Below are 23,469 nucleotides of genomic sequence, written 5' to 3'. Positions count from 1 at the left end.
GGTTTTTTTAGAACAGTGAGAAACGATAAGAAATAGAGTTAAAGTGTTGCTGGATATGGTGGGAGTTTAATATACGATTGTGTACAATACACGATTAATGTACAATTAAAGGACAGTTCTGCCCCGACTCCTCTTTCAAGACAAGGTTAGTTGGGAGGGGCAAGGGGAATGGGGGACAGCGATGAGAAACACTAAAAGCCAAAGAAAAGGTGACTCTGGTTGGAACACAATCTCACTCCCTACATCTCCCATGGGGTACAAAAGAAGTGGTACCAAAGCCCCCAGACTCAAGACCCTCCAAAATGGAATATGACCATAAGTTGTATGGGGTGGTACCAGGGCCAAGCACTACAGGTATAATTAAACCTACCAAGAAGGAGGAGGGAGAGAAGGAAGCTTTACTGGTCTAAAGAACTGTGGTTATGCTTGCTTGTTAACCCCAGTATACATTGTATTGCCTGCACTTTAAACTCTGACCTTCTGCTGTCTATCTGCGGAACAAGAACCAAGGGAGGGTGTGGGAGCCCTAATAGAGGGAACAGAAAAAAAGAATATCAATGTGTGTTCTGTAGACACAGGCAGCAGTGACACAGACTGCAGGAGTGGAGTAGTCAACCTGGATATATATAGTGTGAGCAAAAATGACAAGTCAGCAATCTGGTTGACACTCAGGTGGTGGGAAAAATGCTCAAAATGAAATTGGCCACAGGTTGCACAGTGTCCATTATCTCACGTTCAGAATATGAGAAAACTTTTAAAAATATCAAAATGAGGGGGACACCAATGTTACATAAATGCACAGGAAAAAAGACAGTGCTAATTGGAGTCACGCAAGTGAATGTGGAATATAAAATTAAGCAATGTTTATTAGACTTATACATCACTGAGAAGGGGGAACTGACCCTTTGGGGTTGTGAATGGTTACAGCGGTTACTTTCAGCAGAACCGACTAAAACAGTTAAACAGCATCTGGAAGGGATACTAAGTCAGGCACCAGGTGTATTCAAGGAGGGCATAGGAACTCTAAAGCATATGAAAGCTAAAATACTCCTAGTTGATAAAGTGCAGTCCAAGTTTCACAAAGCTTAACCTGTTCCTTACAGGCATCACTCGAAAGTAGATGTTGAATTGGAACGTCTAGAAAGAGAGGACATACTTTCAAAAATGACTTGGAGTAAGTGGGGAACTCCTATAATTCCAATTGTAAAAAAAAATCTAGTAAGGATGTGTGGAGATTTTAAGGTCACCATAAACCCTGTACTAAAAGTTGAAAATTGAAGACACTTTTGCTATATAGGTAGGGGGGAAATGATTCAGCAACACTGATTTGTCCCAGGTCTACCTACATGTTGCAGAAGAGTCTAAAGCGTACCTTACAATCAACAAACAAGGCTAGTGTTTGGTATTGCTTCAGCTTCTGCTGTATGGCAATGGACCATGATTTGCAAGATATTTCAAGGATACAGTCTTATTTAGATCAGTGGCTCCCAACCTTTCTAAATTACTGCACCCCTTTCAAGAGTCTCATTTGTCTTGTATACCCCCAAGTGTCACCTCACTTAAAAACTTACAAAATCACATGAAAATACAAAAGTGTCACAGCACACTATTACTGAAAAATTGCTTAGTTTCTAATGTTTACCATATAATTATAAAATAAATCAATTGGAATATAAATATAATCATTCCCTTACATTTCAGTGTATAGTATACAGAGCAGTATAAATATTGGTACCCACATGGCCCCTCAGTATGCCAATATTTTTGTCGCTGACTTAGAACAACGCTTCCTCAGAGCCTGTCCCCTTACGCCCCTACTCTACTGGCACTACTTTGATGACATCTTCATCATCTGGACCCATGGGAAGGAGGCCCTTTAGGCATTCCACCAAGATTTCAATGATTTCCACTCTATCATCAACCTCAGCCTGGACCAGACCACACAAGAGGTCCATTTCCTAGACACTACAGTAATAATAAGTGATGGTCACATAAACACCACCCTATACCGGAAACCTACTGATCGCTATACTTACCTACATGCCTCCAGCTTTCATCTAGACCACATGATCCATTGTCTACAGCCAAACGCTAAGATACAACCGCATTTGCTCCGATCCCTCAGACAGAGACAAACTCCTACAGAATCTCTATCAAGCATTCTTAAAACTGCAGTACCCACCTGGTGAAGTGAAGAAACAGATTGACAGAGCCAGAAGGGTACCGAGAAGTCACCTACTACAAGATAGGCCCAACAAAGAAAGTAACAGGATGCCACTAGCCATGACCTACAGCCCCCAACTAAAACCTATCCAGCGCATCATCAAGGATCTACAACCTATCCTGAAGGATGATCCCTCACTCTCACAGACCTTGGGAGACAGGCTAATCCTCGCTTACAGACAGTCCCCCAACCTGTAGCAAATACTCACCAGCAACCACACACCAGACAACAAAAACACTAACCCAGGAACCTATCCTTGCAACAAAGCTCGATGCCAACTCTGTCCACACATCTATTCAAGGGACACCATCATAGGACCTCATCGCATCAACCACACCATCCGGGGCTCGTTCATCTCCACATCTACCAATGAGATATATGCCATCATGCGCCAGCAATGCCCCTCTGCCAAGTACATTGGCCAAACCGGACAGTCTCTCCGTAAAAGAATAAGTGGACACAAATCTGACATCAGGAATCATAGCATTAAAAAACCAGTAGGAAAACACTTCAGTCTCTCTGGTCACTCAATAACAGACCTAAAAGTGGAAATTCTTCAACAAGAAAAACCCTTCAAAAACAGACTCCAACATGAAGCTGCAGAACTGGAATTAATTTGCAAACTGGATACCATCAGATTAGGCCTGAATACAGACTGGGAGTGGTTGGGTCATTACAAAACCTAAACTTAATTTCCCCAATACTAACTTATCCCTACTGTTACTCACACCTTCTTGTGAATTGTCTGTAATGGGCCACTCTCTTACCACATCAAAAATTATTTTTCCTCTCTTGGTATCCTGCTGTTAATTGATTTATCTTGTTAGACTGACCTCACACTTGGTAAAGCAACCCCCATCCTTTCATGTATTTATATCTGCTCTTGTATTTTTCACTTCATGCATCTGATCAAGTGGGTTCTAGCCCATGAAAATTTATGCCCAAACAAATTTGTTAGTCTCTAAGGCACCGCAAGGATTCCTCATTGTTTTTTGTTTTTATGAAACCTGAGTTTGTACTGACTTCACTAGTGGTTTTTATGTAGCCTGTTGTAAAACTAGGCAAATATCTAAATGAATTGAAGACCTCTATGTATCCCAAAGGTACATGTACCCCTGGTTGAGAACCATTGATTTAGATGACATTATTGTGACTGGTGGACATGACAAAGAACATCTAGAATCTCAGAAAAGGGTATTGAAATGTCTAGAAGAATATGGGTTATGAGCCAATTGCATAAAATGTGATCTCTTTCAAGGACTCAATAGCTTATTGTGGGCACGTTATTGATGCACAAAGCCCACATAAATCTCAGCAGAAGATTAAAGCAGTCCTGGAAGCTCCACTGCCAAAGGATGTGACACAACTTCAATCATTTTAGGATTTATTAACTACTATAGAAAATTGTACCAAACCTAGCAACTGTGTTGCATTGGCTGAACTGTTTGTTGCAGATTGGTCAAAAGTGGATATGGTCTTGTGAGTGTCAAAATGGATTCCTGGAAGCAAAACAATTGGTCACATCTTACTCACATTAGCACGTGATTGTCCCTCACATAGAATGGGGGGACATTTTATCACACTCCATGCCAGATGGCAGTGAGAGATCTAAAGCATTTGCCTCTCGATCTTTCACAGCAGCAGAATGTAACTGTAACACTGGCCTGTTCTCTTCCTTGATGAAACCACATGGACTCCACTTGGTGTGCTCTCAGTGAAACTTTATTTCAATTCCCCTTCACCAATATCACCACAGTCCCACCTATTTACATTATTTACTGAGCTTTAGGCTCTTCCAGCAGGACCTGAGGGGAATAGAGGTCTCCCTACTTTGAGGCCTCTATATGACTAGACTCAGCAAGCCCTGTTTTCCCCTCTCTTCCTTTGCACTCCCTTCCTGTGCCTCTTTTATCAGTGTTAGACTGATGGGGACCAATTGAGTTCTTACCTCACCCAGCCCACAAGCCTGGTCAGATAATTATCCCAGTCAGGTTCTCCTGGGTCACTAATTAGCATCTAAGTGATCAGAGTGTAGGCTCTGTAACTATGCACAAATAGACAAAAAGGCATGGGGTATGAGGTGTCACAGTAACTATGCACAAATAGACAAAGGTATGAGGTATGAAGAAATTCAACCAGTATCTACTATAGGGAAGAAAACTCAATTCTTGTCATGGACCACTAACCTTTAGCACAAGGGTTCTCAAACTGGGGATTAGGACCTCTCAGGGGGTCACAAGGTTATTACATGGGGGTTCGTGAGCTGTCAGCCTCCACCCCAACCCTGCTTTGCATCAAACATTTATAATGGTGTTAAATATATAAAAAAAGTTTTTAATGTATAAGGGGGGTCAAACTCAGAAGCTTGCTATGTGAAAGGGGTCACCAGTACAAAAGTTTGAGAACCATTGCTCTAGCAGCAATCCTTCATCCGAGGAAGCTAGTTTCTGTGACAAATGCAGCACATCGGCAACTCTGGCCTCTCTTCTTAGCAGTTATGTTTACGACATTGAATTCAAAAGAACAGAAATGCATGGTAACGCAGATAGGCTTTTCTGCTTGCCTGTGACTTCAACCTATAATAGAGACAGAATCAATCAAATTTGTCAACTTTTTTAGATTGAGCGTGCCCCAATGACTTGTCGTTTGATCAAGCAAGAGGAAAGCCACACTAGATCAGATTTATGAAACTACTCTGGAGGACTGTAAATGACAACCCTAATCTGGCACCCGTTTACGCATACAAAGGTGAGTTACCATACATCAAGGATGTGTCATGTGTGGAATTTGTGTTATTATATCTACTAAACTGAATACAATAGTCTTAGAAGACTGCCACATAGGTCACCTAGGGATAGTTAAAATTAAGGCACCCACCAGAAGTGTCATACAGTGGCCAGGCATTGAGCAACAAATAGAGAATCTTGCTAAGCAATGTTTGGGATGCCAAAAGGCACAGTACATGCCTAAACTAGTGCAATTACAGCCCTTAGAATGGCCATCAGCTCCTGGACAACATCTGCATATTGATTTTGCAGGACATTTTTGGGAACGATGTATGTAGTAGTGATGGATACCCATTCCAAATGGGCAGAAGATTTTCACATAAAAACCACCACAGCTGAACAGACAGTAGAAAAACTTTGAAATTTGCTTGCAAGAACTGGACTGCAAGAACAAGCTGCAAGTAACAATAGTTTTCAGTTTAGTTCAGAAGAGTTTCAGTGGTTCATGAAGAAAAAAGTATTAGGCATATCACCTTGGCATCAAAACACCCAACCACAAATTTCCTTGGTTGAAAGGTTTGTACAAACTTTTAAATAAGTCATGTGATCCATGACAGATGAGAAGAGGTCAGTGCAGCAAAAGCTGGCATACTTCTTACTAGCATACTGAAATGTGATATATGCCACGTCCAATCAAACATGGGCAATGTTGCTTATGGGCCAAAATCTCAGGTCATTCTTGTACATATTAAAGCCAGAGCTTGGCTACAAGTCACAAATCATCAAATAAGTCAAGCTATGGTGAGAGGGCTAGTGCACCTTCTCAGCTACAAGTGGGTCAAACAGTGTTAGCGTACGATTATCAGGACCCACCGAATGGCTTATGGAAATTGTTACTGCACAAACGGGTCCTTTGATCTATACAGAACTAAAGGCACCCAATATGTTTTGGTGCCACCATGCTGACCAATTGCAAGACTCCATGGCTGACAAAAGAAGCAAAATTCAGCAAGTCAACAGTTGTTACCATATCAGTGTCCTAGCTAGAAGCAACAACCAATAACATTATAATGGAAAGCAGCTGTGCTGAGCAACCAGCATCATCTGAGGGAACATCTGAGTCAGACATTTCTGCAGACACAGTATTTCCTCATGGAAGTGTTCATAATGTCGGCAGACACTCTCCAGAAAGAGAACGCAAGCTGCCTGCAAGGCTTGACATGCAACTGGACATTTGGCTGTTTCTAAAGTACTTCTAAAGGTGTTTTGCCTATTTCATTTCAGTGGTCAAGACAGATGTTATATACTGAATGTATTGAGCAGAGTGATGAATCTGTTTATATGAATTTCCAGTTATAGTTCTTTAAGCAGTTTTTTATGTTGAAACTGTTGTTACATAATACTCAGTTTCTTTCTTCTTCTGTATTAAAAGACAGAGTCAGCGCTTCAACCTTGTGTGCATGTCTGTGTTTCTAATCAAGGATTTGTGCTATATCTGCCATATACAACGGCCATGACAGAGGTATACAAAATAATGATTCACAAAGAGAAAATAAATCAGGAGCTCATAGTTACCCTTTTGTATAATGCCAGACAGAAAAGGGGGACATTCGGTTAAAGTGAATGGCAGCAAATTTAAAACTGATGAAAATAAAATAAATTATTTTACAAAATAAACAATTAACCTGTGGAACTAATTACCATACTAGATCATTGAGACTAAGAATTTAATAATATTCAATAAAGGATTGGACATTTATATGAATTACAGAAATATTTACAGTTCCACTAGATAAGATGAGAAAAATATTTAGAAAGAGTACAAAATTCTGCATCAGGGCATAAGTGAGCCATCAGCTGAAAAGATCTGGAAGAAACTTCTCCATTGGACAAATTATTCCATATATGTCTTCTCTGGAGTTACTTGAATCTTTCTCTAAAGCATCCTACACTGAACGCTGTCAGAGAGTGGATACTGAACTGGATGGACCACTGGTCTGATCCAGTATGGCAGTTCCCATGTTCCTGTAAATCCCTACTCTAGCACAGCATGCAGAAATTGAAAACTGTAGCCCCTTGAGCCTAGGAAGGTGAATCTGACCAAACACATGGAATTCACTGCCTGAGGTCACTGAGCCAAATAATGGGGACAATTGTTAAAAACAGCTGAGTAACTTTATGGTCAACCATAACATAAGTGTACATTCAAAGAGAAATGATAATCAAATCTCCTATTTCAGGGTATCAGCTGTTTGCAACAGGGGACAGTAAGAATTACAGTGTTTTGCTGGGAGTCAGATGTCATCAGATCAGATTTTTAATACAAACTAGAGAGATGAATAGTCTGCTCTAATATGACAAAACCTACATTCCTATCATGCAAATCAAAAACACAAAATAAAACAAAAAACCAGAATTCTAGTCCAATAATACGAGTGTTCTACACTGCTATTCAAATAGCTTTTAAATGATGTTAGTATACTTCACGCTATCATCTTTTAAATAAAGGCTTTTTAAACCGTTATCTCCAGGGTATCCACATTGGGTTCACTCATGCTGGAATAAGCATAGGAGAATCTGATGTGAATCACAGAGAAGCATTGCTTTAATATAGTGCAACACAAGCAAGAGCAAATAAAACAATGAAAACACAAAAGAGTTCAACTTTTGAGTATGTTTATTCTGCAGCAATTTCAGCACAAGCCACGCTGATGGCTTTTCTAATGCCTTAAATCAAACAGCAGGTATCTGTGGCCTTAAGGTAAAAAATATTAAACATCTGCCAGTTTTTAGACTTGAAACACTGCAGTGGTCTTGTCTGAGGGGAATTCTTAGTATTGCTCCTTTGGGAAGCTCTGTCTTGCTGTCATCTGGGGATGCAGACATTTTCATCTATGCACATATGACTGTCACTTTGTGGTGGTGACCGATCACAAACAACTGAAACTCATGTTCAACAACCAAAGTTTTCAGCCACCGGTTTGCTGATCAAATTGAAGGCTCAAGATTCATATCCATAATAATGTAATTTATCACTTGGGAAAGATCTGTCTTGCAGACCACTTCTTCTGACACACAGAAACAGCAGTTGCTCATGTAAATTTTCTCAACTCTCTTGTTGTTTCTAAAAAAGACAATGCGAGTAAGGTAATAGCTTTTATTTTACCATCTTCTGCTGGTGAAAGAGACAAGCTTTTGAAATACATGGAGCCGTTATTCTGGTCTAGAAAAAGTATTCAAGAGTGTCACAGCTAAATAAAAATTGGAACAGATTGTTTTGCATAAGTAGCTAACACATATTCTCAGAAACCATTCAAGGTGAAGTTCAAGGTGAAGATTTCTGCTGTTATAGGACAAAAAAAGTGGGGTTAGTGGGTTACATATTGTTGTAATAAGCCATAAATACAATGTCTTTATTAAGACCATGATTTTTAGCATCTACAAAGTTATGATTTTAAGCTCCTAGGCTTGTCTTTTGAAGGTGTTGAGCAAGTTTCCTTTGAGGATGAAAACTGAGAGGTCAGATGTGGAGTGTTCATTTTGAGATAAATGTTCACCCATGGGTAATTTGGTGTTTTTGTCTTTTATCATTTTCCATGTGAGTTCATTTGATAGTGTAGTGATTATCTGGTTTAACCCACGTACTTGTTATGGGGCATTTAGCTGTGACATTCTGAGTACTTTTCCCAGACTTGAAAAGAGTTCTGTGTAGCAAAGGCACTGAGTTTTATTTTTCCCCGTGGGTGTTCCACTCCTGCTCTGCCTCGCCCCCTCTCCACCCCTAGCCCAAGGCCCTGCCTTTGCTCCGCCTTTTCCTGCCCCGGCTCCACCTGCTCCCCAAGGCCCAGCCTCGCTCCTTTTGCTGCCCCAACTCTGCCCCCTGAGCCCCCACCCTCACTCTGCCTCTTCCTGTCCCTGCTCTGCTTCCTCCCCAAAGCCCCCGCCCACCAGCTGCTTGCTGCTCTCTGCCGTCCCTGAAGTCCCTCCCCAAGCAGACAAACAGCTGTTTGGTGGTGCCTACAAACAGCTGTTTGGTGGCACCCCCCCGATTAGCTGATTGGGTGTCACCAAACACCTGATTGACAGTGACACTATCAGCTCTGGCTGGTGGGTGCTGTGCACCCACTGTTTTTTTTCTCTGTGGATGCTCCAGCCGTGGAGCACCCAGAGTCAGCACCTATGCTGTGTAGTTCAAAACCTTGTCTTTTTCACCACCATAAATTGGTCCAATAAAAGCTATTATCTCACCTGCCTTGTCTCGCTAATATCCAGGGACCAACAGGGCTAGAACAACACTGCAAACAATGTTGTTCCTAAAGCAATAAATGATTCATCTGACACATAAGAACTGCCATTCTGGACACTTGGTTATAAACTATTATTGAAATGATGCTAGAGCAGTAATGGAAATGTTTATCTGCAGGTTGATGGCATCAGATGCCAAAAGTAATGAGCTCTTTAAACACCACATAAAAGATGAACTTACATTCAAAGCTATGAGCCTCAGTTCATAAGGTACACTTCTGTGACACAACGCTGCTTTCGTCTCATTTCCTGTGGTATCATACAATTGACTTAACTCCTGAAGGCCAACAAAGTACACTGCAATCCAAAGTGTTCCTGAGAGAAAATGTCCTATTCCCAAGATTAAACCACGAAACTGAATTACATATAAAAATCCAACTGATTTTGTCAAGCTGCTTATCCTTGATAAGTAACTATGAACTACTCAACCCAACCTTCAAAAAACAGTGATGGCCAAGCTAGACTTTAGTATACAAAGTATCAGCAGACATCAAAACACACAATGGCCCACCATTCTAAATTACCCAGTTTAATACAATTTGCTGTGTATCTTGGTTTCCATCATTAGAAAATCTTGCCACATTGGCCACAAGCCAAGGATAAAATCGAACACTTCATTAGGACACTCAAGAACATTCAATGTATCTCCACGATAACTGACATAAGAAGTTATATCTGTTTCTTATTAGCTCCTCAGGCCACCCCTCACAGCTTGATTAGTGCTATTGGATACAATTCTGTTTGGCCTGCAGCAAAGAACCAGATTGCCCAAAGTAAAAACAACCACCTCTGATAAGTCCGTAAGAGAATTCAACACACCAGCAGATGTAAAAAATAAAAGAATATGTGGAGCAATCCAGAAGAGCAAAGATTCCACTTCAAAGCACTGCTGATGTGGTGCTCCTCAAGAATACATAACTACCCTCTATCACACTGACTCTCACTTGGGCCACCAAAATAAAAGGATGTTAACCATAGAAGAAGTAAATATGAGGTGATTTGCTGTATCTACTTCATTAAAATGCAGTTCTATACTCCATAAAGACTACATAATGTGATTCCGTGTTAACTATTTCTCAGTAATTTATTTATCAGATTTGCAATCTGGCCAGTTGCTAAACACTCTGACCTAATCCAGCAAAGCACATAATCACATGCTTAACTTTAGGCATGTGAAAAGTTCTGTTGAAGTCAATGGGAGTGCCAAACATCTTGTAGGATAAAGCCCTTACTCCTAGGAAACACTACTGTCTTCAGATTCTGCCCTTCGTTACAGCTCTTTGCCCTCAGTGCGATGGCAGAGGTGTAACAAGCAGCGTTTGGCATTCCATTTGGAATTTAGTTAACAATCCTTAGTTACTAATGTGCACCCACCAATAGAATCAGGCTCTTGTCTGCGTTGATTTTGCTACCAAGTGTAAATTTTAGGAAGCAGATCTGTTGCGTGAGAAAATGTCCCCCGTTTACGAAGTCCCTTTTCAGAGTACAAGTACACTTAAGCCATGATCAGAGCCAAGACTTTCAATGAGAGATAATATCTGAGGGGTAGCCATGTTAGTCTGGATCTGTAAAAGCAGCAAAGAATCCTGTGGCGCTGTATAGACTAACAGACGTTTTGGAGCATGAGCTTTCGTGTGTGAATACCCACTTCGTCAGATGCATGTAGTGGAAACTTCCAGGGGCAGGTATATATATGCAAGCAAGCTAAAGATACTGAGGTTAGTTCAATCAGGGAGGATGAGGCCCTGTTCTAGCAGCTGAGGGGTGAAAACCAAGGGAGGAGAAACTGGTTTTGTAATTGGCAAGCCATTCACAGTCTTTGTTTAATCCTGAGCTGATGGTGTCAAATTTGCAGATGAACTGAAGCTCAGCAGTTTCTCTTTCTCTTTCTCTCTTATGAGAAATAGGCATCTAACCTGTTTAGGAGCTTTTCAAAAATCCCACTAGGTGCCTATCTAAACCTGTAGGTGCCTAAATACTTTGTACAACTGGCCCCTGCATCTTGACCCAGTTCTGAAAAGTGGTGATATAATTACATCCCCCCATCAGACCTTTCCTGACAGCACTTCCACCTGAGCTGAGCTGCTCTGTGCCAGGCCTAGTGAGTTGCCTGAGCTTCAATAAACAGACCATAGACTACTGATTGGTTTTGGAAACTATAACACATGAATAGAAGCATGTTTTTACAGTTAGCAAAAGAAAGGATGTATTGTTCTAAGTGGGTTCCCTCCAGATGACTAGACTGATCCTAGAGAATCCATCTGTATATTGCCCAGTGTATGCCGGAACAGACCTGTGCATGTACTTAGCACTGTGTGCATTCAGTACAAAAATGATTAATAAAGTTCATGGTTATGTACCTCATTATCGAGTCTCAGAAAACTTCCAGAAACCTGGAATAAAATATCCTGCTCTCCAAACAGCTTTAATAAGCCCAAGCAGATTTTGACGTCACATTTTACTTCATTTGGAAGCAACGCGTTCAGATATGGTAACCTCTAGAACACACACTACCACTGTAATGAACCAGATGGACTAGATGGTGCACAATTGGAAGCTATCCTTCGTGGCAGTTCTCCATTGTGACTCTCACCTCTGTTAATACAAGTTAGGCAAGAGCATCAAGGCTAGAATTAGGCCCCAGAGTGTCCATTGTTCCAGATGTCTTTTCCTTTTTATTTGCAAATATTATAAACATACCTCATCTATATTTAAGTGCCCTCTATCACTCTGCTTTAAAATGCATTATAGTTAGATCATAGTGTTTCAAAAGTTTGTGCTTCACAGCAGTACGTTTCCATGTGTATTTTCATCTGCAAGAAATCATAATGTCAAACTCATATGGGTCTGAGTCTCAGTTTCCTCATTCCTGTGTGTGGGCCAGGGATGGAGACGGGACAACGCTGACTTTATGGCACTGTTGTGCTCCCCATATTCTGGGACCATGCAAGGGCTGGTCTGTCTCCCTGTATAGATTAAAGCAGCCTTTGCTTCCCATAGCCCTCTCCAGTAGGCAAAGGTCCAGGGCTGATACAGAGGCTTTACGACAGCTCTGCACCAAGTAGTAAGTCCCTCTCTACAAGTGGATTTGCAATGGGTCTTTTCCACTCACTTTAAACTCATGCCAAAGTAGCACAAAAGGGATTTTACTACAAATTAGCATCAGACCCTATATGTTTAAGAAAGTTAGTAAAATCACATTTTTAGTGATTTGATTCCATTCCTATGGCTATACTGACCTCTAGTGACTACAATTCTGATTAGACTTTTTCACAATCAAATCCATTTATATTCTTCTTAATTTTTAGTTTTTTTAATTAAATATTTATATGCTGTAAAATCTGTACTAATGATCACCTCCACTGGGAGCTCACTGCCTTAAATCCCTATATTAAAGTATCACCAAAGTTTCTGGCACAATTTTGTTCAAAGTTTAAAGAAAAGCTGTAGAAGGCAACAAATTTGTGCTGGTCCTTTGGGTGTACACTAAAGAGAGATTTTGATTTATTACTTATATAAATATAGCTTATTTCATGTTACAATGCTGTTTATACCACAGAGTTAGTGCTCTGAAATGTAGGGTCTCAGGATGGGAGTTTTTGCAGGTTCTTATAAAATACAGGTGATGGCATTTTTTAGTCTGCTAACTATCTAAAATACCTAACCTATTTCAGGTGCCTAAAATGCCTAACCTATTTTATTACTAGTATAATTCTGCTTTGAAAAATATGATCTGGAAAACAATGCAACGTATGGGCCTGTTTGTGCGAAATGCTGATTTTCCTTAATTCCCACTGAAATGCTTAATGGGGTACTAAAGATAAAGGCCTGGTCTACATCGGGGAGGGAAGGGGGATCAATGTAAGTTACGCAACTTCAGCTATGTGAATAATGTAGCTGACGTCGACATTTAGACGTACTCACCACGGTGTCTTCACTGCGGTGAGTTGACTGCAGCTACTCCCCCATCGACTCTGCCTGCACCTCTCACGGTGCTGGAGTACTGGAGTCAATGGGAGAGCGCTCGGGGGTTGATTTATCGCGTCTAGAATAGACGTGATAAATCAACCCCCGCTAGATCAATTGCTGCCTGCCAATCCGGCAGGTAGTATAGACATACCTAAAGACAATCAGATATAAGAGGATTAAGTAATATAGTAGGAGAGGCCCTGGTGATTTGGAAATAATACCAAATATAGTTCCATTTTTGTTTGTTTGTTTTGTTTTTTAATTAATCCTAAAACTAATCTCCAACTGTGACAAAGACCTAAGCTAGGGATGTGATACTGTAAAGTGCTGAAAACTCTCAATTCCAATTGACTTCAGTGGTAGTTAAAAGCACTTAGCACCTCACCAGAAGTATTCACTACCTAAATATCAAGCTCTATATTTATTCTTAAAAGATTTTTTTTTTGGCAATGACTAAGACTTAAAGTAGAAATGAACATGGGATCATGTTTGTGATGTCTTCCTTTAGGTTAACATTTACCAAGGGGCTTGTACACACTAGTACTTACTTTGGTATAACTTAAATCACTCAGGGGTGTGGAGCAGCGCAGGCCGAGGGACGTACTGGCCGCTGCCTCCAGCAGCTCCCATTAGCCTGGAGTAGTGAACCACGGCCAGTGGGAGCCAGGATTGGCCGAACCTGTGGACACAGCAGATAAGCAAACCAGCCTGGCCACCAGGGGCTTTCCCTAAACAAGCAGCATCCCAAGTTTGGGAAACACTGCCTTACAGCAATTGGGCAAACAAAATGGAAGGAGGCTGCATTCAAGGATCTTTTCTCTGTAGAGATCAAAGATCTGGTTTAGCATTAATCTGTACTTTACAGCCAGGATCACAGTTAAAAATGACTTGAATAGTCCAACTTTCAAACTAGATTAAACTTCAACAATATACTGAATAGACTGCAGACCTCATAAATACACAAGCAGTATGTAGGTTTTTTAATTTGCATTTTTATCAGTTTTGAAACCACACAGTGTACACTTCTTGCATCTTACTTTCAGAATTTGCATTTTATCATCTTTGAATCTCCAGTGTGAAGCATGTGATAATCTCATTCCTTGAATTTGCATTTTTATCATTTTTTATTGTAAATTGTATGATGGATTGTGCTTCACTTCTTTATTTTCTCGAAGTCTCTTTCTTTCTTTTTTTTACTTGCTTCCATTTCTTTTTGGATCTGTAATCAAAATACATGGCATATTTTTGTATAATTTATTTTTATAAATGTCCATGTCTGTTTAAAGACTTATTCAGTATTTGAGCATTTAGCACTTATAACAATTAAAATAAAGAGAAAATATTCACTCAATATAACTGACACATTTTTAAAATGTCACACATTTTTTTCTCCAACATCTTCACAAACAGATCTTTAAGCAATGTGAATGTGTGTGTGCACATTAAAAATGCATATCACATATAGAATTTATGCAATAACTTTTGGGAAAATGTGGGCAGCTTTGTAAATGGGAAAACCTGGTTAGCAGAGATTATTTAGTAACTACAATCAGACCACCACTGAAGCCTGATCCAGCAGTGGAAACATTGATTCACTCAGGGACATCATTTCCGGAATTTAAGAGCAATTCAGTTCACCAGGTCTGTGGGTGGTCGCAGACTATTTAAAAGATATCTTCTGAAACTAGCGATCTTGAAGACCATATAAGACTGTATGCCACAGAGGAAGAAGAACCTGCCTTGCATCACCTAGCAATTTCGATAGCTGGGGACCATGGGAGGACCACAGAGATTCCACAAGCTCCACTGCTGTATTGCCACATATGGATTGGGAAGGGCTTCGGGTCTGATACAGACATTGCAGTGAAGATGTATGGACTTAGGTTTCAGTTCAGCAAGGTACTTGAGCATTGACTAACTTTAAGTCTAAGTAGCCCACTACTAACATGGTTTCAGTTAGGTATGTGCTTAAATACGTTGGTAAACAGAAGTCTTAGAAAGCAAAAGGAGGGTGAGGAAGGATGCCAATTGTGATGACAACCCACCATGGATAGTCAGAGGGTATCAAGATATCCTGCATTCAGTGCATCAACTCTACTGCTTGAGCTACAAGACTTAGTCCCCTAGCTTCCAGCTGTTGCATTCTCATTAAGGTCTTCTTTGGACAAACCACTAAAGGGGGGCAAAGATCCACACTGTACTAATGTGGATTGCATAACCATATTACTTGTCCAGCACTGCAAGCCAATAGCTACTGCATACAGTAACAACAGCATAGTAACTCCTGCCTTTAGAGGAAGTTACGTATCTTGCCAAAAGAGGGAAAGCATGAGTTATTGGGTAAAAGGAGGTAGTCTCAAAACAAAAGGGCAGACAACTATCTTGGATTTTTCAGCACCTCTTAGAAACCAGCAGTCTTAAGATAGGTGCCTAGGTAGAAGCTTCTTCCAGATTCTAGCTGGAGAGAGAATTAAAACAGATATGTCATCTTTAATATATTACAGTGCACTGAAAGTAATGCTGTCAAATAGGTACCTGAATGGATTTTTTCAGATTTAGAGTATGCTTTTGTATGTGGGCTTCTTTTTCTCCATGTTGGTGAATTATAGGATGCTGCAGTCCATTTGTCTGTAAGGAAATATATTCCTTGATTTACATTTTCACTTGCAATTACAATACACTGCTTCTCATTCTGCTACTCACGTTACAAAAATATTAACTATAATATCAACTGACACAACATAAGCCATCTCCAAAATATAAATAATTTAAACTTCAAACTGAGACTGAGGGCTTGTCTATATAGTGCCTTCGTTCACACCAGCTGGCATGTAAATTCTCATGTGCACCAGCATGTTGTGCACTAACTGGTCTGGGTGGCCCCTGCTGGCATGTCCTAAAAATTCCCAAGTGCATGTTAAATTAGTACCATTTCAAATAATACTACATTAATATGTACTAGAGAACTTTTGGTGTGTGCCAGCTGGGTTCACATGAGCCACTTAGTGCACAATATGCTGGCACTCATGATTACTAAAACACTGTGTAGACAAATCCTTACTCACCAGTAAGTTAAGAAATCATTTGTATTCTTGTAGCATTTTCAGAAGACCCATAGGAGCTCCCAAATCCGATGAATATTTTCATGGTGATCCTGGTCTTTGACAAAACAATAATATAATAATAGCCTGTAAGATATATTTGACTTTTTGGTAAAGAAACAGATTTGGAAAGTGAATCTCAAAATATGATTTCCAGTGATCTGTACAGCCCTTCCTAGATCCACTGACTGGAATGTTGTGGGAATCAAATGTCAGGGAAAGATGAGTCTGTGTACAGCTATTTCTCTCTGGAAGTGGTATGAAGAATGACAACGTTTAAGAAACTCTGGTTTAGTAGATTACTACACTTCATAAGATTAAGATCTCAATCCAGCAAATTGTCTAAATATGTGTTTAATTTTAAAGAACATGAGTAATCCCACTGAAGACAGTGTGCTTAAAGATAAGCACACATTAAGTGCTTTGCTGGATCAGGGCTCAAATTGATACGAAAGATTTGGAGCTGCTCTATTCTGTTTCCTAAACACAGTACTAAATGCCGGGTGCTAAGATACAGGAGGGGGACCTGAGGCTGAAAAGGATACTAGCGGGAGTGGGGAAGAATCCGTTGATTGTCCTTCATGTGGGAAAAAATGATACGGCTAGATACTCTCTGGAATGTATCAAGGGAGACTATGCCAGACTGGGGAAGACGCTTAAGGAAATCGAGGCTCAAGTGATCTTCAGTGGGATTCTGCCGGTTCCTAGAGAAGGGCGACAAAGGTGTGACAAGATTATGGCGATCAACAGATGGCTCAGGGAGTGGTGCTATAAGGAGGGCTTTGGGATGTACGGCCATTGGGAAGCATTTACGGACAGAAGACTTTTCTCTCGGGATGGACTTCACCTAATCAAGGAGGGAAACAGACTTCTAGGATGGAGGCTCGCTGACCTGATTAAGAGAGCTTTAAACTAGAAATTTGGGGGAGATGGCTGGGAGATGAATCAGTAAACTCAGGGGTTGTACCGTACGACTGGAGAATCGCTAACGTAGTTCCTATCTTTAAGAAAGGGAGAAAGAGTGATCCGAGTAACTATAGGCCTGTTAGTTTGACATCTGTAGTATGTAAGGTCTTGGAAAAAATTTTGAAGGAGAAAATAGTTAAGGACATTGAGGTCAATGGTAATTGGGACAAAGTACAACATGGTTTTACAAAAGGTAGATCGTGCCAAACCAACCTGATCTCCTTCTTTGAGAAGGTGAAAGACTATTTAGACAAAGGAGATGCGGTAGACCTAATTTACCTCGATTGCAGTAAGGCATTTGACACAGTTCCACATGTGGAATTATTAGTCAAATTGGAAAAGATGGGGATCAATATGAGAATTGAAAGGTGGATAAGGAACTGGTTAAAGGGGAGACTACAACGGGTCGTACTGAAGGGTGAACTGTCAGGCTGGAAGGAGGTTACTAGTGGAGTTCCTCAAGGATCGGTTCTGGGATCAATCTTATTTAACCTTTTTATTACCGACCTTGGCACAAAAAGCGGGAATGTGCTAATAAAGTTCGCGGATGACACGAAGCTGGGGGATATTGCTAACACGGAGAAGGACCGGGATATCATACAGGAAGATCTGGACGACCTTGTAAACTGGAGTAATAGTAATAGGATGAAATTTAATAATGAAAAGTGCAAGGTCATGCACTTAGGGATTAATAATAAGAACTTTAGATATACATTGGGGATGCATCAGTTGGAAGCAACAGAGGAGGAGAAGGACCTTGGGGTATTGGTAGATCACAGGATGACTATGAGATATGGCCATGAAAAACGCTAATGTGGTTTTAGGATGCATCAGGCGAGGTATTTCCAGCAAAGATAAGGAGGTGTTAGTACAGTTATATAAGGCACTGGTGAGACCCCACCTGGAATACTGTGTGCAGTTCTGGTCTCCCATGTTTAAGAAGGATGAATTCAAACTGGAACAGGTTCAGAGACGGGCTACTAGGATGATGTGAGGAATGGAAAACCTGTCATATGAAAGGAGACTCAATGAGCTTGGCTTATTTAGTCTAGCCAAAAGAAGGCTGAGGGGGGATATGCTTGCTCTTTATAAATATATCAGACGGATTAATATTAGGGAGGGAGAGGAATTATTTAAGCTTAGTACCAATGTAGATACAAGAACGAATGGGTATAAACTGGACACTAGGAAGTTTAGACTTGAAATTAGATGAAGGTTTCTAAGCATTAGAGGAGTGAAGTTCTGGAACAGCCTTCCAAGGGGAGTAGTGGGGGCAAAAGACATATCTGGCTTTAAGATTAAGTTTGATAAGATTTAGCAGTTGTGATTGGCCTGTAAGTATGGACCAATCAGACAGTGTGCTAATGTCAGGATTGGGGAAAAAACGGTTACCTACCTTTTGTAATTGTTAAAAAAAACATTGAGGAGTCCGAAGAGGGTTGTCTTCTGATTGAATGAGCAGTTAAAATCTCTGGAGGGGGCACCTTTGCCTGATCGTAGCAACAGCGAATACCGGCAGTGATCCAAGATGAAATTCTCTGAGCCAACACTGGGCGACCTTTCATCTTGTCGGTCCCTGTGACAAACAACTGCATCAACTGGTGGAATGGCTTGGTCCTTTCAATGTAGAAGCTAGTGCCCTCCTGACGTTTAAAGAATGCAACCTGCGCTCCTCCTCCAACTTATGCAGTTTTGGAAAAAAGGAGACATTTGAGTATATGTCCTGGCGCATATGAAACTGTGAAACCACCTTGGGCAGGAATTTTGGGTGCATCCGCAGCTGGACCTTGTCCTTGTAGAAGACCATACAGGGTGATTCTGAGGTAAATGCCATAATCTCTGAGACCCTGCGGTCAGATGTTATTGCAAGCAAGAACATGACCTTCCAGGAAAGGAGGAAGAGGGGGAGCAGGAAGCCAGAGGTTCGAAGGGGGTACCCGTCAGTCATGACAGCACTAGAGTCAGATCTCTTTAGAGGAATGGAATCCCAGACGTAGGGGTAGAGAAGTTCCAGGCCTTTGAGGAACCTGAACGTCATGTCCTGAGTGAAAATGGACTTGCCCTGGAACAGAGGATGGAAGGCCGAAATAGCAGCCAAGTGGACCTTAACAGATGAAAGGGACAAGTCTTGGAGCTTGAGATGCAAAAGACAGTCTAGGGTCAACTGCAGTGAGGCCCACTCAGGTCGAATGCCTTTATCCGAGGTCCAATATGTGAACCACTTCCATTTGGCCAAGTAGGTTGCTCTGGTGGAGGAAGCAGAGGACGGAAGGGCTTCCTGGCCTTTGAGGAGTATGAAGGCCCAGAGAGTTGAGGGTGGCATGGGAGTCTGTCAGGCCATGCAGCCATGTGTCCATGAGCTCGGAGAAGAGCCCAGTTCCCTCAAACAGTAAGTCCTGCAGAGTGGCCTGCATCTCCTGGCATAACCTGCAATCTGCAATCCAGGCTCGGCTGATGGAGGATATGATGCTGAAAAGGTCATCCGATTGCTCTGCCAACTCTTAAATTTCCAGATTTAAATTGGTAGCCACCATTTTAAGGAGGGCCTGGAGCTCCTTCAAGTCACTGGAGGGACTGCCAGTCTGGAGAGGGCCCACCACCGCTACGTCTGGCAACGAAGACGACAATTGCACCACAGGGAGGGGGTGGGTTCCTCTTTCCTTTCTGGGGGTGGCTCCTTTGGCATTGGAGCCTGCTGTGCTTCCCCAGTGTCAGATTCAGCATCGTGCTCCAACTCTGGTGTCTGTGGTGCCGTGGGTGGTTTGTCTGAGGCAGCCATGAAGGAGTGGTAGGAGTATGAGACTGGCATCATCAGCACACCCCAAGGATTCCAATAAGGCAATTGAGCAGGCCACTGTCCTTGCTGCCATGCCGCTGCCAGGGATCTTGCACTGGTCTTGCGGGTGGGCAGCGACTAACCCTTTCTTGGCAAGAAGCTGAAATCCTGCTCCAAACTGAATCATTCCCCCTCCAACGACCAGGGCAGAGCTGTGGAAGCCTGTGTCTGCTGACTGACCCTTGTCAGAGACCAGTGTGTAGAGGGCGAGAATCAATGCCTGCCCAATGAGTGGTACTGGAGCGGTGTGGACCAGTGCTGCAATGAGGAGCAGTCCCACACATGGGTGGGGACTGACACCTGGGAGATTGTCTGTCTAGGTGATAGTGACCTGCGCCATGGCAATCTCTGGTGGGAGGTTTGCCGGTACCACGAGAATGGGGACCAGTGCCTCGACTTCAGAGTTCCATGTCTTGTAGAAGGAGAACACAGCACAGAGACCTGGGTCTTCTGGCCAGAGACAGGGGTTGCAGGGCCGGGGTCCTAAGCTGTGGTGATGGGGACCTACCCCTACAGTCTGGGGACCAAGGGCACCCCACTGCCCTTTGGGGAGGTCCCATGATTGGCTTGCCCTTAGACAGTAGGGCCTTAGCTGAGTCCAGTGCCTGGTGCATCTGTGGTGTCGGCTGGCCCACTAGATCTTTAGCTGCCTGGGCGACCAGTATGTCCCTGGGCCTGCACCACTTCCAGCAGTTCCCATTGGCCTGGAGCAGCAAACCGCGGCCAATGGGAGCCATGATCAGTTGGACCTGAGGACGCAGCAGGTAAACAAACTGGCCGAGCCTGCCAGGGCCTTTCCCTAAACAAGTGGCGTTCCAAGGTAGGGAAACACTGACTTAAGCCATTCTAACTGTATGCCATTATGGTCTCAGGTATTCTAACTTGTATATCTGTGCTAAAGAATGTATGTTTATATTTTAATTTAGGTTTAGATTAATTGTGTTATGAAAGACTGGTTACACTAAATAAAGAAAATACTTTGTTTTCTAACATAAATGACTGGCTGTCAATACTTTGAGCAGAAGGCTATATCTGTGTCCTCCCAGGGGTGAACAGATCTAGTTTGTTCTGGGAAATTTCCTGACCAGCATAGGGAGATCCTTGGTAATTTCACTAGGGTTGGTCCCCTTTCCCCTTGAAAAAGTGGTCAAGTAAAGGGAATCACTAGTAAGCCCAGGAAGGGACAATAAGCAAGGTATTGTGAAGGGTACCCTGGGTTTGTTTTGTGGGGGTAACAAAATGAGAAAGAAGTGGTGAACCAGATAAATGCATTAAATTATAGGCAGAGCTGTAGTATGGCCTATCATTAAGGTTGCTTGACACTTCCCATTATAAGACACTGTCTTCTGTTGCTTATAACTTTGCCAAACTTTAACTGTTTAGGTTGCAGTTTTCCATATTGGGTATCTCAGGATGAATGTTTTTTGGAAAATTTCAGCCAAAATGATTCAGCCTTTTCCAAGAACAAGACTAGGGGGAAAATACCTTCTTTTGCTTTCAAGTATCAGAGGGGTAGCCGTGTTAGTCTGGATCTGTAAAAGCAGCAAAGAATCCTGTGGCAACTTATAGACTAACAGACGTTTTGGAGCATGAGCTTTCGTGGGTGAATACCCACTTCCTCAGATGCATGTAGTGGAAATTTCCAGGGGCAGGTATATATATGCTAGCAAGCAAGCTAGAGATAACGAGGTCAGTTCAATCAGGGAGGATGAGGCCCTGTTCTAGCAGCTGAGGTGTGAAAACCAAGAGAGGAGAAACTGGTTCTGTAGTTGGCAAGCCATTCACACTCTTTGTTCAATCCTGAGCTGATAGTGTCAAATTTGCAGATGAACTGAAGCTCAGCAGTTTCTCTTTGAAGTCTGGTCCTGAAGTTTTTTTTGCTGCAGGATGGCCACCTTAAGGTCTGCTATAGTGTGGCCAGGGAGGTTGAAGTGCTCTCCTACAGGTTTTTGTATATTGCCATTCCTATTGTCTGATTTGTGTCCATTTATCCTTTTCCGTAGAGACTGTCCAGTTTGGCCAATGTACATAGCAGAGGGACATTGCTGGCATATGATGGCATATATTACATTGGTGGATGTGCAGGTGAATGAACCAGTGATGGTGTGGCTGATCTGGTTAGGTCCTGTGATGGTGTCGCTGGTGTAGATATGTGGGCACTAAAATAAGACAGGAGATCTACATTACTCACTTCACCTCTCTACAAAGGAAAAAGGACTGTAAGCTGTTTGAATTCCTACCTGCCACATGGGGCCACAACCGTGGTACCCCTAACCCACCCAGCAATATCGTCAATCTATCCAACTACACACTCAGCCCAGAAGAAAAGTCCGTCCTATCTCGGGGACTCTCTTTCTGCCCTGCAACCCCCACCAACACGATACAGTTCTGTGGCGATCTGGAAGCCTACTTTCGCCATCTCCAACTCAAAGAATACTTCCAGGACAACACTGAACAGTGCACTGATACACAGGTGCCCTCCCACCAACAGCACAAGAAGAAGAAATCCACATGGACTCCTCCTGAGGGTCGAAATGACAGTCTGGACCTATACATTGAATGCTTCCACTGGCGTGCACAGGCAGAAATCGTGGAACAACAACATCGCTTGCCTCACAACCTAAGTCATGCAGAACTCAATGCCATCCACAGCCTCAGAAAGCACCCTGACATTATCATCAAAGAGGCTGATAAAGGAGGTGCTGTTGTCATCATGAACAGATCTGACTACCAAAAGGAGGCCGCCAGACAACTCTCCAATACCAAATTCTACAGGCCACTTCCCTCAGATCCCACTGAGGAATACACTAAGAAACTACAGCATCTACTCAGGACACTCCCTACACTAACACCAGAAAAAATCAACATACTCCTAGAGCCCCGACCAGGGTTATTCTATCTACTACCCAAGATCCACAAACCCGGAAATCCTGGATGTCCCATCATCTCGGGCATTGGCACCCTCACTGAAGGACTGTCTGGATATATGGACTCTCTACTCAGACCCTATGCCACCAGCACTCCCAGCTATCTCCGTGACACCATTGATTTCCTGAGGAAACTACAATGCATTGGTCACCTCCCAGAAAACACCATCCTAGCCACCATGGATGTAGAGGCTCTCTACACAAACATCCCACACACAGATGGAATACAAGCTGTCAGGAACACTATCCCTGATGATGCCACAGCACAACTGGCTGCTGAGCTCTGTGCCTTTATACTTACACACAACTATTTCAAATTTGATGACAATATATATCTCCAGATCAGTGGCACTGCTATGGGCACCCGCATGGCCCCACAATATGCCAATATCTTTATGGCTGACCTGGAACAACA

At 42.2% G+C, this 23,469-nt stretch overlaps 1 protein-coding gene across 4 annotated transcripts in view; it reads right to left on the bottom strand.

The window, feature by feature from the left end:
* Positions 1-14,219: 14,219 nt before the first annotated feature.
* C1H12orf50 (chromosome 1 C12orf50 homolog) overlaps positions 14,220-23,469 on the bottom strand; it is a 32,496-nt gene continuing 23,246 nt past the window's right edge. For all 4 annotated transcript variants that reach the window (XM_030548593.1, XM_030548595.1, XM_030548596.1 and 1 more), the window contains 2 exons: positions 15,760-15,852; positions 14,220-14,443 (listed from right to left, as the gene is read on the bottom strand). In XM_030548593.1, the coding sequence (XP_030404453.1) occupies positions 14,418-14,443; positions 15,760-15,852 (119 nt within the window). In that variant the 3' untranslated portion in view covers positions 14,220-14,417. The remainder of the gene's footprint in view (positions 14,444-15,759; positions 15,853-23,469) is intronic.

Source organism: Gopherus evgoodei, chromosome 1 (assembly GCF_007399415.2).
Source record: "Gopherus evgoodei ecotype Sinaloan lineage chromosome 1, rGopEvg1_v1.p, whole genome shotgun sequence".
NCBI classification, from domain to species: domain Eukaryota; kingdom Metazoa; phylum Chordata; order Testudines; family Testudinidae; genus Gopherus; species Gopherus evgoodei.
This window is presented reverse-complemented; position numbering and strand designations above follow the sequence as displayed.